The sequence below is a fragment of the Cyprinus carpio genome, chromosome A23 (assembly GCF_018340385.1).
Source record: "Cyprinus carpio isolate SPL01 chromosome A23, ASM1834038v1, whole genome shotgun sequence".
Taxonomy (NCBI): domain Eukaryota; kingdom Metazoa; phylum Chordata; class Actinopteri; order Cypriniformes; family Cyprinidae; genus Cyprinus; species Cyprinus carpio.
The window spans coordinates 2,330,792-2,348,880 of record NC_056594.1 but is presented as its reverse complement, the minus strand read 5'-3'; the positions used below and the strand labels follow the sequence as shown (position 1 = coordinate 2,348,880).

Sequence of the window (18,089 nt, the reverse complement as noted above, 5' to 3'; positions counted from 1 at the left end):
TATATATATATATATATATATATATATATATATATATATACATACATACAGTACAGGTCAAAAGTTTGGAAACATTACTATTTTTAATTTTTTTTGAAAGAAGTCTCTTCTGCTCATCAAGCCTGCATTTATTTGATCAAAAATACAGAAAAAACTGTAATATTGTGAAATATTATTACAACTTAAAAATAACAGTTTTCTATTTGAATATACTTTTTAAAAAAAAATAATTTATTCCTGTGATGCAAAGCTGAATTTTCAGCATCATTACTCCAGCCTTCAGTGTCACATGTAACATCCAGTCTATCACATGATCATTTAGAAATCATTCTAATATTCTGATTTATTATGAGTGTTGGAAACAGTTCTGCTGTCTAATATATTTGATGAATAAAAGGTTAGAAAGAACTGCATTTATTCAAAATAAAAATAAAAAATCTAATAATATATATTCTAATAATATATTTTCTTTACTATCACTTTTTATCAATTTAACACATCCTTGCTGAATAAAAGTATTGATTTTATTTAAAAAAAGAAAGAAAAAAAAATTACTGACCCCAAATTTCTGACCAGTAGTGTATATTATTACACAATATTTATATTTTAAAAACATAGCTTCTTTTTTTTTTTTTTTTTTTTTTTTTAATTTTTTATTCATCAAAGTATCCTAAAAAAGTATCACATGTTCTGAAAAAAATATATTAAGCAGCAGAACTGTTTCCAACTTTGATAATGAATCATCATATTAGAATGATTTCTAAAGGATCATGTGATAATGATCCTAAAAATTCAGCTTTGCATCACAGAAATAAATGATAATTTAAAGTATAATAAATTTAAAAACAATTATTTTAAATTGTAATAAATATATCACAATATTACATTTTTTTTCTGTATTTTTGATCAAATAAATGCAGGCTTGATGAGCAGAAGAAACTTCTTTCAAAAACATTAAAAATAGTAATGTTTCGAAAACTTTTGACCTGTACACTATATATATATATATATATATATATATATATATATATATATATATATATATATATATATATATATATATATATATATACTAAATAACAGATTTTTACATGAAAGACTGAAAGGAAGCACAAAGTAGCCAGCTGGAATGGACACATTGCTAACATTTTTCTTCCAAGATTGACGGAATCATCCTCCATTAGGCCTGATTCAAAAATCTCTATAAAAGAGGTGAAACAACATTAAAATATATTTACTATTCTTTTGCTTGTCTATTGTATGTTCATAAACATGGTTTTTCAAAGATCATTAAAGGGTTAGTCCACCAAAATATGAACTTTTGGTCATTAATCCCTCCCCCTATGTCGTTTCAAACCCTTAAGACCTTCGTTCATCTTCAGAACACAAATGAAGATATTTTTGATGGAATCTGAGAGCTGTCTGACCCTGCATAGACAGCAACACAACTGAAATGTCCAGAAACGTAGCAAGAAGATCTTTTGATTAATCCATGTGACATCAGTGGTTCATCCGCAATTATATGACGCTACGAGAATACTTTTTGTGTGCAAAAGAAAAAAACAACAGCTTTATTTAACAATTTGTCTCCTCTGCATCACCCTGGTGCCATTTTGGAGAATATCTCAGTTGTGTCAAGCCGATACGCTGTTTCCATTCAGCTCAAATCACAACAACGTAGGAAACAGTTCCGGCATGACGCAGCTGAGATATTCTTCAAAATGACACCAGGGTGATGCAAAGGTCTTACAGCTTTGAAACGACATGAGGGTGAGTAATTAATGACAGAATTTTCATATTTGGGTGAACTAACCCTTTAACCTCATTACAATGAAGCCAAATTGTTCAGGAAATCAGAAATTAATAAACAACTTCATTTTGCAAATAAAAGAATGTTAATGTTGTACATGTTATGACTATTTTTTTATTTTTTTTCGCCAATGCATGTGTCAAAAACAGGACTTGCACAGACAAATAACATGAATTAAATACAAATCTTACCTAAAGTTACAGTGAGGTTCCAAAAGCCAGACGCCATGCACGCTTGCAGAAGCTGGTAAAAATAAGAACATACCGCTATATTTTCTAATTAATTTTATAGTTCCCCCAAAACAATTTGAATTCTGTCATCACTCACCCTTAAGATGCTCCAAACCTTGACTTTCGTTCACCTTCGAAAGAAAAGCTGAGATATTTTTGTCCCTCCGATGAAAGACCATTTATCAAAGATGTTCACGTTTCAAAAAGTTTATCGCAAAAAAACAAACAAAAAAAAACTGCCAAAGTAATCCATATGAATTGCATGGTTTCCCCCCAAGTGCTCTAACGATACACGATCGCTTTATATAATATAACTGTTTAAATGTAGACTTATATTCACATTCAAGGGACATTTGCACGCACATCATATTTGATAACTGAAACCGTCTAAGGTTACGTACGTAACCCTGGTTCCTCGAAGGAACGAGACGCTGCGTTGGAGACGCTTTGGGGAACGCCTCCAGCGTGATGTCTCTGAATTATGTGTGTAATCAGTCCAATGGATGGGCGAGACTTCATAGGCGGATGACGTCAGAGAACAGGAAACATAAAAGCACGAGCGGTGAAGCCGGTATCCAGCCTCAAAGAATGAAGCAAGCGCCGGCCAGAGATGCCGGAAGTGAGGCACTGCGACGCAGCGTCTCGTTCCTTCGAGGAACCAGGGTCACATACGTTACCTTAGACGTTCCTCTTCAGGAACTCGAGCTGCGTCTGAGACACTTTGGGGAACGAGAATGCCCACGCCGCCAGACTTACAAATCTCTGCCTAGTGTGGGAAACTGCACAGCTATGGTGAGAGAACAGAAGAGCCTGGAGTGGCTCGCATGTCAAGGCAGTAAAACCTCACAAAGGTCAAGGGCGTGGACCAACCCGCAGCAGTACAGATGTCCCGCATAGAGACGTTTCCGGGCGGTAACTGAGAGTGGTGCTCACGGGAGACCACTGCGCCCTGTAACTCCGGCAGGGTTGGCAGACCGATCTCCTGAGGGCACTGAGGCGAGACGGACACCGTGTAATGCGGTGTGACCCTTTGCACCACAGAGGGGACTGCCCTCATAACCCCCATGCCAGTGGCGTCAGGGCTTATTGGCCAAGGACCTCTTAGTCTTAAGTATGGTCCGCAGATCCGGCTTAGACTTAGAAGCCCCCGACCCAGAGCGCCATCTGGACCCACGGCTCCGCCTAGCTGGGGGAGCACGTGAGGCGACGCTCTGTTTCTGTGCCTCCCTGTATGAGGAGCTGGTACTTGGTGGAGGCTGCCCCCGCCCGGCAGCCTCCAGATTTAGAGAGCGACGCGGGAGGAACCGCTGGAACACCGCCGCATGCTTACGAGCCTCCTGGTACCTGTCGACGTCAGAATTAACAGCGTCGCCGAACAGGCCCGAGGATACAAGCGGGGCATCCATGAGACAGACCCTGTCCTTTTCTCTCATGTCGGACAGGGTGAGCCACAAATGTCTCTCTGCTGCCACCATTGCTGCCATAGACCGCCCAATAACACGAGCGGTCTCCTTGGTAACGCGGAGAGACAAATCAGCAGTCCTCCTGAGCTCCGTGATAACCTCAGATCTCACATGCTCTTGCTCATCTAAATCTTTCAGCAGATCAGCTTGGTACGCCTGTAACTCCACCATGGTGTGAAGACATGCACCAGCCTGACCTGCTGCCGAGTACCCCTTGCCCACCAGCGCTGATGTTGTGCGCAGCGGCTTGGAGGGCAGCGCCGGAGCCTTTAATGACGATACCGCACTGGGAGACAGATAGCTCGCCAGCGTCTGTTCAACCCGGGGCATCGCCTTATAACCGCGCTCATTCATCCCCGCTACGTTGCTGTAGTGATCAGAAATGGGGATGAAGAGGCGGGCCGAGAATGGTTTTCCACACGATTTACACACCTCGGCGTGTAAATCGGGAAAAAAAGGCAGGCTTCGGTGCGGAGGTGGTGGCTTAGATCGCAGAAAACGCTCATCCAGTTTGCTTTTCTGTGGTTCAGCCTTTTTTTCAGCGGGCCAATCGATGTTTAACTTGGCCACGGCACGAGTAACCACCTCCAAAAGCTCCTCATACTGGGGCGATTGAGGGGGCGAATCCTCAGCGACGTTCACCACATCAACCTCCTTGGAGGAAGATAGATGAAGCGTTGAGCCCGCTCCCCGGGGAGAAGTAGTGCCGGAGCGCGCTTCCGATCCCTGAGAGCGGGCGCTGGATCTGGCAGGTGAGGAAGAAGATAGGGACACGCCCGTCTCAATTCCCTCTGCCAAATCCAACTGCGAACCCCCACGAGCGAGATCGCCGCTCCGCCTCGGCGGAAGCGGGACCAGCGCCGCGGGGAACGCTATCGAAGACTCCCTCTGTGAAGAGAGCAGGGCCCCCTCGAGAGCCGCATGCAGGGCAAGCCGCTCGCAATGCGGGCAGTCGGCCCCATCGAGAGCCAACTCTGCATGCTCCGCTCCCAGGCAAAAAACGCACAAACTGTGTGTATCCTCGCCTGAGATGTAGCGAGGACAGGGAGGAACACACAGTCTGAAACGCTGCTTGCCTTCGCCTGTTTTGTGTTTGGTCTTGGAGGGTGCTTTTGACATACTTTCTTAGGAAGACAAACAACACTAAATAAGACTCACAAACATAAATGTTTTGACAGTACACACACACAGAGCGCTTGCTGAAGAGAGAAGGCTGGATACCGGCTTCGCGCGCTTGTGCTTTTATGCTTCCTGGTCTCTGACGTCACCCGCCTATGTCGTCTCGCCCATCCATTGGACTGATTACACACATGATTCAGAGACGTCACACTGGAGGCATTCCACAAAGCGTCTCCGACGCAGCTCGAGTTCCTGAAGAGGAATCTCCGATGCGAGCTCATTATCATACAAAACAATCAGAGCCATTCAGTGGCTCTGGAACAAATCAGGTTTAGTCAGTGTGTTGTTTGAATTTAAACACAAGTAAACGCAAGTTCACAAGTAACATAAGTGTGTTTTCTGTAAATACACTAAAACGTCACTAAAAGTATGCTTAAGTTTAGTATATTCCTTAAAAGGGAAACTAAGAATATATTTATTAACATAGTATTTCTACTATACTTTTTAGGAATACAGTAGTCAACATTTGAAGTGGATCAAAAAAGTTAATCAAAGTTGTCCTAAGACAACATCGCATTTTGGTTTTAGGACAACTTTGATGAAAGGTTTTGATCCACTTGACTACTGTATATTAAAAGTATATACTGTATATACAAATGTTGACTACGGTGTATTAAAAGTATGCTTGTGTTAAGCATATTCCTTAAAACTGTAGCTAAGCATATAATTATTACCAAAGTATTTCTAGTATACTTTTTAGAAATACATTAAAAGTTTGCTTTTGTTTAGCATATTTCTTAGAAGTATAACTAAGCATGTATTTAATACAAAAGTACTTCTAGTATACTTTTTAAAAATATATTAAAATGCAATTCAATATATTTTAATGCACTTCAAATAAACATGTTGGGAATACAAATGTATTGTAAACATACTACTTGAATGTCAGGTATATTTTTAATACGCTTAATACTACGTCTTTTCCACCTGGGCATCAAACAAAAACAAACAACAAAAAAAATTGGTTTCCAGCTCCACCCCTAGTTAATACTTGCTAGGTATATGAGACAGATTTTTCAGCAGGGAATATGTGAAGCAGCAAGATCATAGCTGAACTCCCCAGAATGGCCACTAAAAACATTTGGCAAAGGTAAGCAATTTCTTCCTTCATTATTTTTTTCTTTATGTTATTTGTGTTATTTATGTACAAAATCTTATTACAATCTTAATAACTTGATGTGCTTTGAAGGTAATCTGACTGAAATCAAATTAGAACAATTAGCTGTGTTAATACTGAACATATCTGCTTTAATTAGAATGTGATCAGATGTAAATATATATATATATATATATATATATATATATATATATATATATATATATATATATATATATATACACTTCAATTTGTATTGTTCAGTGTCTTTCAGTTTGTAATAGAAAAGGGAAACTGAAAGAAAATGTAAGATGATACAAAAGAAGAAAAAAATTATGATTAAAGCAGGGAACAAAGTTACACATTGGGACTTGAGACTTCATAACAAAACTGGCAGTCCTGGCAGTCAAATTGTAACTCATTTTAGATTTAAAAATTACAATAATTATTTTATTTATTTATTTATTTTTATTCAGAAATGTACATACAACAGTGTATGGTGTAAGTTGCACTTTTTATAATTGTAAGAAATGCATTTTAATTGTATATTAAATATATTTCAAGTTGGCTGGTTTTCCAGGAAATTAAAAATAAATTATAACTGCACACTCGCTTAAGTAAGGACTTTTCTTTTATTATCCAGGAAATTAAACACGTATGCAAGACACCTGCAAACATAGTCTAGATAACATCTTGATTCAAGTTCCCTTGTTAAACATTGTTCCACATTGTTCCACTTACAGAGAAATAGCACTTACAGTGTTCAAAATGTCTTTCTGTCAAAAAATGTACTGCATTTGATGAAGAACTTGTTTCCCGACCATAATTCATGTATGTAATGTAATTCATAAATGTAATATAATTTTGACATTTATAAATTTATAATAATAGACATTTTGACACACAGCCTACAAAGCCAAATGCTTTCTCCTGCCATTAACAAATATGACGACTAGCCTAGCGTCACCTAATAGCCTAACATGTTTATCAGATGCCTACTTCAGAATGGTGACAAAACAGGCCATATGGGAATTTGTAGACTAAAATCTACAGACAAACGACTCTTATCATCCATTTTTTTTTTATAACTTTTAAAAAGACTCAAGTGATACTTTTGCGTTTTCTCGACCGAATACTCGAACGAAAACTTCAGTAATTAACTCTCTGAATCAGTCAAAGCGCATACATCTGACTTACTGAACTGAGCTGTAAGCCATCTTTAATTGATGTCTATGAAAACTTAAGCACATGTAGGCCTAGCAAAATCACAAAAAACAAAAAAATAATAGTTTATAAAAAACAACACTACTAAAAAAAAAAACTACAACGTTTTTTTTTTTTTTTTTTCACTATGAAATTGAATTTTTTTTTTTTCACTATGAAATTTTTGATCCGTTTCTCTTTTTTCTCTGCAGATTGGCTCAAGATAGTGGTCTATTTATGCGTCACATTAAAAAGACATTTATTCTGCTGCTCACATTAGCATTTTTATTGTCTGCTGTTGCTTATGTCTCTGGTTTCTCTTTTGACACAATTGCATTCTCTCAAACCTGGTTGACTAAAATCATGAATCAGACTCATTATAAGGTAATTAAAAGCACTTCGGCTGATCGTACTCAAAAGGAGTTATTAGCACCTTTGCCCAATCAACAAATCCAACAAAGAGGTACAACTATCTATCATCATGTGGCTCATCCAAGCAACTATCATTTCATCTTGGATGAACCTGATAAATGTAAGGAGGATCCGTTCCTTGTCTTTATGGTCCCTGTGGCCCCCCATGAGCTGGAGGCCCGTAACGCCATCCGGAGCACATGGGGGAATGAGAGCTCAGTCCAGGGAAAAGCAGTGCTGACTCTGTTCTTGGTGGGTTTGACTGGAGGAGCTGAAGCTCAACAGCAGCTGGAGGAAGAGAGCCGACAACACAGAGATTTACTGCAGAGCAACTTTGTGGACTCCTACTTCAATCTGACCATAAAGACCATGGTGATCATGGACTGGCTGGCCACTCATTGCCCTCAAGCAAGTTTTAGTATGAAGGTTGATTCTGACATGTACATAAACGTGGAGAACCTGATGACCCTCCTGTTGTCACCCAACACACCCAGACAGAACTACATCACAGGGTATTTGATGTGGGACCGGCCTGTTATCAGAGACAAAAACTCTAAATGGTACGTGGCAGAGGAATTGTACCCTGAACCGAAATACCCCACGTACCTGTTGGGAATGGGATATGTTTTCTCCAATGACCTGCCAGAAAAATTAGTTGAGGTTTCCAAGGAAGTAAAGGCCTTTAACATAGAAGACGCATATGTGGGCACTTGTCTGAAACAGATGGGCGTGGCACCCTCATCTCCCCCAGACCCTGCACAGTTTACAGCATATCTGGACCAATATAATCGAGAAGATTTTCTCAGAGTTATCACGACAATCCTGGGATCCCCAAAGCAGCTAATAGACATTTGGAAGGACGTAAAGAGGCCCATATAAAAGTACTGGAGCACAAAAAAAAAAAGTTTTAAAAGAGAAGTCTATTTAAGGCCTCAGTCAATGAACATTTTTTAAATGTCTGAAGCTGAGACTGGTACTATGACATACGCATGTGGACATGCTGACTCTATTTAGAAGGGGGCAGGGGATCATCTGAGGAGCCACCCACGCAAAATGCACTCCTGTGGAAGAACTTCTTGAGACACATTTTTAAATTTTAACTTCTTTTAGTTTTTCCTAAATCAATGTTCAGTGAAAATTCAACTCAAATGTGCCTGCCCAGTCTTAAAAGAGTAGGCCTATTTAGTGAGCTTGCAGATTCGTAAAAAAAAAAAAAAAAAAAAATTATCTATTTTTGTTTGTGAACTGTGGGTTTCATTTTACTTTTAAGGTTCATATTCTTAAACAATGATCTCAGCCTTGCATTTGTTTTTGCTTTGGATAGAACTGTGCTAGATTTTTATAAGGAAATTTTGAGATGCACTATTCTCAATTGTAGCCTCTCACACAGGATATTATGCAAATCAGGATACACCCAGTTTTGACAATGCTACAACTTATATGAGTTAGATTACCTTTACAAGTTACCCAGCTGGTAATATGAACACATGGTTCTAGATTTCTAAGCAGTAACTAATAATTTTGGGCAGAAAAACTTCCTGTTTGAGTGGGCAGCAGGTCAACTCATCACCCTTTTTCCCTCCAAAAAAAAGCTAAAGCATTTCTCCATTGGCTTTGGGATTACTCCAGGAAATAAACTTTAAAGTTTATGATTCTTAGACATTTTATCAAAATAATATTTACAAATCAACACAACCTTTATGAATTTTGAAGCCTAAAATATAATCACTAGCCACTTTATTTGCATTCCTGCAGCACCTGAAGGCTTTCTAAGTAATGATCCCTTTCTGAAGATACATAGCTCCATCAAGTGGTCACACAGTAACACAACGTCCTATGGGCCTCTTTTATGACACACCAGCATAAATTAATTATGTTTTTTTGCATAGGGATGTGTCCTGCATACCCATGAAATGTATGAAAAAATGTTGATATCCTACAAGGAAACGATCACCGATGGTTAGAATTTTACTTTTTCGTTTTGTCAGAAAAAGCAATGTCTTTAGACATTTATGTTTAAATGCTGGTGACTGTTATGAATTACTGTTCGGTCAGTAAATCAAGACGAGCTGTTTACATAATAAATTAAATTATGAGCCACAATAAAGCACTGATCTTTTGAAGCTTTTAATAGGTTTAACTGAACCCAGATAGCACACGTATGTCTGCAAGATGTTTGTTAAAGATTACTTGATCTGGAAAGCATCTGCTGTGTACAAGCATCTGACAGACGTCTGTAAGATGTCAGTTTTGCATATATTCTAAACTATAAACATCTTAAAGACATCTAAACGTCTATTTGACTTTTGATAGGGACGTCCTATAGATGTATTGCAGATGAGCAAACACTCTAAAAATACGTCATGCAGACGTCAAATAAACATCTCAGTAATGTACATTCGCTATCAGGGATTTTTTTTTTTTTTTTTTTTTCATGTCAAGTTGGTGCATGTTGTATACAGTAGTTACTTGAATGGAAAAGACCAAAAACTCAGAAGCTGTATGTCAAGATTTAAATTACCAATAAAATCTATCATGTGCAAAAATAAATAAATTAAATAAATAAAAAAAATAAATAAATAAATAAATAAATTATGATTACTACAACCACCATAGTGATCATGGATCTTTTTTTTCACATTTCTGGGTTTCTCAGCAGCATTAGTCATCATAGTTGGGTTAACTTCGAGAGCAGTGAAATAGCAAAAGAAATACTCCATGATGGTGTTTTCGTTTTCACATACACACTTCATCAAAAACAAAAACAAATAATCGATGATCAAGAATCACAAAAAAACTAAAAAAAAAAGGAAAAAAAACCAGTCTTAAGTCACACGGTGATATTTGTAGCAATAGCCAACAATACATTTTCTTTTTATGCCAAAAATCATTAGGATATTAAGTAAACATCATGTTCCATGAAGATATTTTGTAAATTTCCCACTGTAAATATATCAAAAATTAACTTGTGATTAGTATTATGCATTGCTAAGAACTTCATTTGGACAACTTTAAAGGCAATTTTCTCAATATTTAGATTTTTCGAGATTTCTCGGCCAAATATTGATCTATCTTAAGAAACCATACATTAATGGAAAGCTAATTTATTCAGCTTTCAGATGATGTATAAATCTCAGTTTCAACAAACTGACCCTAACGACTTTTTTTTTTTTTTTTTGATTTACACTGCAACAAAAATACCCTCCACATCATTAACACATCAAAAATAAATACAATACAAATTATATCTGAATAAAAATATATAACAACACAAAGCATATGACAGCTGTTTGCATATCTTCTCAGTGAACTACGGCTCTGTGTAGTAAATGCTAGGGATGGCTCACGCGAAACAGACGTTCTGAAGCTTTGCGAGATCCCGAAGCGCAGATGTTTCAAACACTGATCCGAAGTGTGATTCAAGACACCCATGTGACTACGGCTAAATGAAGCCTCGAAGTGTTTCACAAGTGTTTCGACAGGTGGCATGGTCCGCCGAATCAGCGTTTGATTGACACGGTCGGGTACAGACCACACAATCACACATCTGTATAAAAGTGAAGTCAACACATCTTGACCTCGTGGGTTTTTGTGATAGGAGTTTGATTTTGAGATAGTGGATATTTGGTGATATAGTGACATTTATAGTGTGATTTGTTTAGTTATATTTAGGCTTACATTTAAACTTTACACACTGACTGATAGGCTAGAGACAGACAGAGTATACATATAGTGACACATTAATAGATGCATAGAAATATATATATAGACAGATAGATTAATAGATAGATACATATATAGATTAATAGATAGATAGATAGATACATATATAGATATATAGATAGATAGATTAAAATAGATAGATCAATAAAAATGGAGGGTCCTCAGAAGAGATGCCATACATCTGTGGTGTGGGAGCATTTCCATTTATTGTATTTTTTTCAATGTATTTGTCTGAAAGTATGTTTTCTCTTCTCTTTTAAAAGGCAGACAGAGGGAATTGGATGAGGCTCTTCTAAACATGGTGGTGAAGGATCTGCAGCCCGTCACCATCATGGAGGATGAGGGATTCAGGGCCTTTGTGAACAAGCTTGATCCAAGTAACTTGCCATTACATAACACCAGAGGCAAAAATGGCAACTGTTGTACTGGGTGTAAGGAGGTTTTACCAAACCCACACAGCCCAGCATCTCATGGAGGCTAAAGCCTTGCTAATGGCTGAGTGGGGAATAACCTCCAAAGCTCAGTGCTTGGTGACTGACATTGCATCCAACATGATCCTAAGCGCCCAGCTACTCCACCTTCGCCATGTCCCATGTTTTGCTCAACTTAAATTTGATTGTGAAAAAGGCCCTAGATCAAACCCCAGTCAATAAATGAAATACGCCAGAAGGCCAGAAAGATAGTGGGGTTGCTCAGATCCAGCTGCAAAGCAAAGGACAAGCTTGTGTAGATGCAGGGCTTGATGGGCAGAACCAACTCTGAAACTGATACAGGAGGTTGAGACGAGATGGAACAGCACATTCAACATGCTACAATGTTTGTATGACCAACTTGAGCCAGTTGGTGCTGCACTTTCCAATATAAACAATGATACTGCTCCCCTGACAAGTCTTGAGTAGACATTATTCAACAAACATTGTCACTACTGCAACCATTCAAACTCAACAACAGAGATGTCAGAGGAACAGAGAGTGTCTGCTTCAAAGCTTATACCACTGTACAGGATGTTGCAGCACAAGCTTGCACAGAAAAAAAGGAAATGCAATGCAGGAATCAACTGTACAGTTAGGTAGGCCACAATGACCATACTACCCATGTAATTGGCCATAACTGTCATATCATTGTCATTATTATAAATAATATGATTTTCTCCTGTTTTGGCTCATAGGCTCACATCGCAGTTTCAGTCTATGTTATGTTATGTAATCTGATTCATATAATATATACTTCATATATGCAGTCAGTGTAGGATTTGTTACTAATTGCTGTTTTCATTTTTATTCAGAGCCACAAATGTCAACATCAGGCCCATCATCATCATCATCATCAACATCAACACCAGTAGAAACACAGGACAGTTTATAGGAACTTTTTGATAATCATATCCATGAAACCCAGATGATACACAATGCTAGCTGATGCCACAATGGAAGTGAGAAAATACCTCCATGATGCGTTTTTGCCCAGAACTCATGCTCCCCTCATTTACTGGAAAGAGAGAACAGTAATCTTTCCTCATTTGTATGTCCTTGCTAAAAAAAATATCTTTGCATGCCAGCAACAAGTTTCCCCTGTGAGAGGATTTTTTTCAAAGGCTGGAGAAATTATCTGTAAAAAAAGAAGTAGGCTAAGTCCTTCCACAACAGAGAAATGAATATTTTTGGAATAAAAATCTCTCTCTAAAAAAAGTGAAACATTGTGGCTTGATTTCTTTTATTAATATTATTTTTTCATGACCAAAAAACATTATGCACAGTTAGAAGCCTACAGGTTACAAGCTTCACATATTAGAAAAATACAATAATAATAAAAACAACAATGGCTCGTTGTCAAGGTTGTTTCAGATCAACAACTGCAAGTGACCACTAGGTGTCACCAAAGTATTGGACTGTTTTAGTGCCTAAAACACAACTGAATACAATTATTTTCTACTTAACTGTAAATTAGATATTTGTGAATAAGGTCAAGTAATGCTGAGTGACTATAACAATTTGTGTATTATTCCCCACCTCTGGGTATTTTAATAAAGGGGCTCACTATAGCTTTACTACTTCTCCATCACTGCATACTCGTTGATGAGACATGCAGATAGTGATAAGGATTGGTTAAGAAAGAAAGAAAGAAAGAAAGAAAGAAAGAAAGAAAGAAAGAAAGAAAGAAAGAAAAAAGACCGTAAGTCAACGGCACATAAATGCCAGAATGTAAAAATGTAAAATGAGTTATTTTATGCAGTTAAATGGTTTCATTTTCGTACATATATATATATAAACTTATATTGTTTTCCAGTATAAGTGCACTGTGTTCATATTTGCTTGTGCGTTAAATAAAAAAAAAAAAAAACGAGAGACATTCTTTAATGTGATGCTATACATGAATCACTAATCGCCTTTTTGGTAATTTCATGACTTAACTGACGACAGAACTACATTGTATGCTCATAGTTTCTTGCACGCATTATTTATGAAGAAGCGTTAAAGAGCATGCGCCTTATATTCGCGTAAAGGTGAAGAGTGTGCGCCGTAAGCGCGCTAAAACAGCTGTCAGGACAGGAAAGTCTGTTTTACTGACATAGACTAACAACACATCACATGTTCCTTCCGCCTGGCGCCGAGGCTAAGTTGAAGTACGCTTCTGAAAAGTCTCCCGTTTGGTCATAAAGAGACACGGTGCTCCCGCTCATTAATAAATGCATTTCTGCAGTTTTGAGTGGGGTGGCCAGGACAGACCCCTGGCTCTGCCCCTGTCTGGTGGGAGGTGAAACTCAGATGAAATGAGCAAACAATTGGGCGAGTATGTTTTTGTTTAGCCTACTCTAAGTATTGCACGCAACGAGCAGCGTGCTAATCTCTCCGTGCATCTGTAGATTTTCTCATTTGACGTGATGTGCGCTGTGGTTGTACACGTTTATCTTCGACGCAATTATGATGCATCTAAAAATAAAAACATGTATTACCAGGAGTGGGGTTCGAACCCACGCGGACATATGTCCATTGGATCTTAAGTCCAACGCCTTAACCACTCGGCCATCCTGGTGAACATACGACTCGTAGCAGCCTGAAAACAATATATATCAACGACACGTTACAGTAAATATGACAGTATTGTTGACTAGTGTTGTTGTATTTCATCTCTGTAGATGTGTCTGTTTATGGTCGTTTGGGCCGCCTTCCGTAGTTTCATTTCATATTCAGAGCTGCACAGCACTCGGTGCAGCTGCAGAGACCCACTGTTAGCATGCTAGCTGACTCACTTCCGAAAACAAAAACTTATTATTTGGTTGATAACTATCTTAAAAGATGATCAAATTATAAGAATTGTAACGTTTGCATTACTGCTTGCAGTTTTATAAAGAATATTTTTTTTTTGCATTATCGTGATTATAGTAGTAGGATTGTTAGCCGTTTGGTTAACAGTTAGCAAGCTAAGAACCGGCTAGTGAACACACTCAAGCTCCTGGCCACTCCATCACAACAGTTTCAGTATTTGCGTTGAAGTTATAAACTATTTTTGAAAGTGAAAATATTTAAATTAAAACCTTTAATAATAATAATAATCACTTTGCTAACGTCGGTACCACATACTGTTGTCCAAATCTAATCCTAAAACTCCCGAGGATGAAACTGATTTCAGATATTGCAGTAGACTATTGCTCTGTCAGTGGGACAGTTTGCTTGTTGTTGGTAAATCAGCTTGATAGTGTAGCTATGTTGGGGACTAGGGAAAACCGGCATAAAAATCATTTAAAAAAAAAAAAAAAAATACACTACTGTATACTACATTATGTTAAACCTGCTGATGAAAACAGCTAAAACCAGCCTAAGCTGGTTGGCTGGTCTGAAAGTAGCTGGTTTTAACTGGTCTCCCAGTCTGACCAGCTAAGGAAGTGGCCAAAACCCCCTCTAAAACCAGCCTGCTGACCAGCTAAGACCAGCCAAACAGCTAAAATCAGCTAAAACCTTTTTTCAGCAGGGTTTTGAGCATTTTCAGAAAGAAGAAAAATACCGCTTTACAGCGGTCATTCAAACAAAGTCACCAGCTCAACCAGATTGGCTGGTCTAGGCTTTGTTCATCAAGAAAATCACTCTATACAATAACCTGAAAAGTGAAAACAAAACAAACTTATATTATAAGAATACACTGAAATAAACCATGAATCAATGTATTTCTAACTTTCTCCTATTCTCCATATTATTTCCAGCTGAAAATTGCAGGTTCTGTTCGAAACCTTTCAACATAAAATAAATAAATAAATAACTAGCATCTCTGTCATCTCATTCACATCATGTGATCGACATCTCAATTTCTCATGAAATTGGGTTAGCATTGTTATTATTCTTTAATGATTTGTAACAGTGTTCTGACATACAACACATTTTAATACTTTTTTTAAAATTGAATTATGCCACTAGACATTAAAAATACTGATTTACTCACCCATTGTAATACGGGTGCATTCCTCAGGATGGAAGCGTGTCGATGATTCTAGAACTCATTTAATTCTATAAACGTCATTTCACTCAAGATTACACTGATTGGCATCTTTATTAACACTGTGTAACAGCCCAGGTACATTTACATGAGCTACAAAAAATGCAAAAGCATTCCAGATGTTACCAGTGTAAGCTACATTACTTTGGGGAATTATTTTGAGAAGCAAACATGTACTGACCTGATCTTCTGGTTGTCTGAATTTCTCCTATTCACTGTTGTTTTCTATCAATTTTTCCTTGAGTTGTTGACTGTGGTGTGCAGTGCCAACACAGGTTTCATGTGAGTGTAAACGCCCTCCTACACTGCTATTATGACAGCAGATCTCTCGAGATACCACGCCTTCAAACACATGCTGTACATGTGTACATTCTGTCAGAACAGCAGATGCTAAAATAAATTGCTTTTAGTGAACCAACCATACAAGGACATTTCCAAACACTAATGTTATTAGTCAAAAACCACATTTGTAATGACTTTGCAAATTTACTATAAGTGCACACCTACCGATATAAGGTCAAACAACTGAAAATTCATATCAGTGAAAAAAAAAAAGAGAAAAAAACATTAGGCAGAGCTTGGAGAGGCACAGATCTGGTGGAAGACTTCACAAGAGTACTCCATAATTGGTCTCCTTAATTCTTAAATGGAAGAAGTTTGGAAAAACCAGGAACATATAGGAACATCTAGGATTCTGCCTGGACAACTAACTGAGCAACCGGAAGAATGGGGCCTTTTTTAGTGAGGTGACCAAGAAGCTGATAGTCACTCTGGTTGAGCTCCAGAAATCAATTGTAAAAATGGGAGAAGCTTACAAAAGGAAAAACGTCACTGCAACATTCCACCAATCTGAAGATACAAATTACCTAAATAAACAGTGCTTGTGTTACTGTGTTAAGAGGTAACGGTCTGTGTTTACTTGGATATTCATCAAGACAGCCATTCTGACATAATGTTGAATGTTTTTTTCTTAAGAAGACGTGAAATAACTTGTTACTTGTGTGCTGTTTTCTGTGTGCGTGTGTGCGGTACTGGGGAACACTATGAAAGTAATCCAGTCAAACAAAACAAAACAACAAAAATGCATCTTAATAGGTGTAAAAAGGGGCCTGGGAGTGACCCAACCAGAGAGCAGACTTGAATCCAATCAAACATCTCTGGAGCGACCTTAAACAGTCCCCGTCCAACCTGAACAGAGCTTGAGAAGATCTGCAGAGAAGAATGGTAGAAAATCCCAGAGTGCAAAGCTTGTTTCATCAAACCCAAAAGACCACAGGCTCAGGCTGTAAGCACTGTTAAAGGTGCTTCAACTAAGTACTGACTTAAGGGTCTGAATACTTATGTCAATGTGATCTTTCAGTTTTTCCTTTTTGAGAAATTTAATAAGTTATCAAATCTGGTTTTTGCTTTGTCATTATTGGGAAGGTATGGAGTGTAGATTGATGTGGGAAAAAACTGAAAACATTTTAGCATAAGGCTGTCTCTCTTCCACAGAAACATTTATTCACTTATGTATATAGGCTATTACAAATAACTCATGCATTCAAGCTGTATTCTATCAGTATGTATGTCTCTCATTAATCAGACCCATGAATCAGACATTGCTACTATGTTCTGCCAGTTGTGCTTCTAGAAACACAAGTTGATATATAGTATAAAAGAAGTGTCAATGATACTTTCGAGTGTTATGTATAAATGAAAGTCATACAGGTAAATCAGTTACAGACACACCTCTGCATCATGATGAGATAAATGTCCATGTTTACATGACATTACAGATGGAGGAATTGTAAGAATTACCAAGAAGCTTAATTATGTTGATAAATATCAGTTTTTACATTCCATTGTTGAACTAAGATTATCATTTAATAAGAAACTACACATATGAAACCCCTAATTTTTAGCTTACATGTATGATTTTGCCTTTTCCTAGGATGCAAAGTAATGAAGGAAATGAAATGTTAACTTTTAAAGCAAAATACTAGTTATTGGGGATTAATAAAACAATGCACAGATGAGTGTGGCACTGAGATTTTTCCTGCACACATTAAATACAGCAATCCCTTCTGTTTCCTGTAGGGGTCATTACAATGTTGTAAGAGCCTTTGACTGCTGGCACAAAGATCAAATACACACTTGATATTGCATGCTCTTTTTTAATACAGCACGTATTCCCATGATCAGATGTGGTGAAGAATACATTACAGCACAGGTTTTAAGTTATAGAAAGACAGAGGTTTTTTTTAATATATATTTTTTCTTTTATTACACATCAGTATCTGATTTAGTAACCTAAAAGTGCCACATCCGTATTGTTATCTGTTTTAAAATAATTTTTATTTGTTATTTTCTGACATTTAAGAGGGATATGTCTGAATTACCATGACTGTATACAAAAAAGAGAGGAATACACTGTAAAAAAAATGTCATCAATATGTTATCTATTACAATAATCAATCAGTTGTACTGATTTATAAATTAACTTT

General features: G+C 37.4%; 1 protein-coding gene and 1 non-coding gene across 2 annotated transcripts; one reads left to right on the top strand and one right to left on the bottom strand.

The window, feature by feature from the left end:
* Positions 1-5,717: 5,717 nt before the first annotated feature.
* On the top strand, positions 5,718-9,499 carry LOC109083374 (beta-1,3-galactosyltransferase 2-like). Its single transcript, XM_019098162.2, has 2 exons — positions 5,718-5,772; positions 7,194-9,499. Exons 1-2 carry the CDS (start codon positions 5,747-5,749, stop codon positions 8,269-8,271), a joined length of 1,104 nt encoding a protein of 367 aa, XP_018953707.1. The 5' UTR covers positions 5,718-5,746; the 3' UTR covers positions 8,272-9,499.
* Positions 9,500-14,065: 4,566 nt separating this feature from the next.
* trnal-uaa lies at positions 14,066-14,148 on the bottom strand. Its single transcript has one exon. It is a non-coding gene; the product is annotated as a tRNA-Leu (tRNA).
* Between the last annotated feature and the right edge of the window lie 3,941 nt (positions 14,149-18,089).

Excerpts from the sequence above, each read along its gene's own strand:
- LOC109083374 (XM_019098162.2), top strand. The coding sequence starts at position 5,747 with ATGGCCACTAAAAACATTTGGCAAAG. Across the intron at positions 5,773-7,193 it reads ACTAAAAACATTTGGCAAAG|ATTGGCTCAAGATAGTGGTC; the intron begins GTAAGCAATTTC and ends TTTTCTCTGCAG.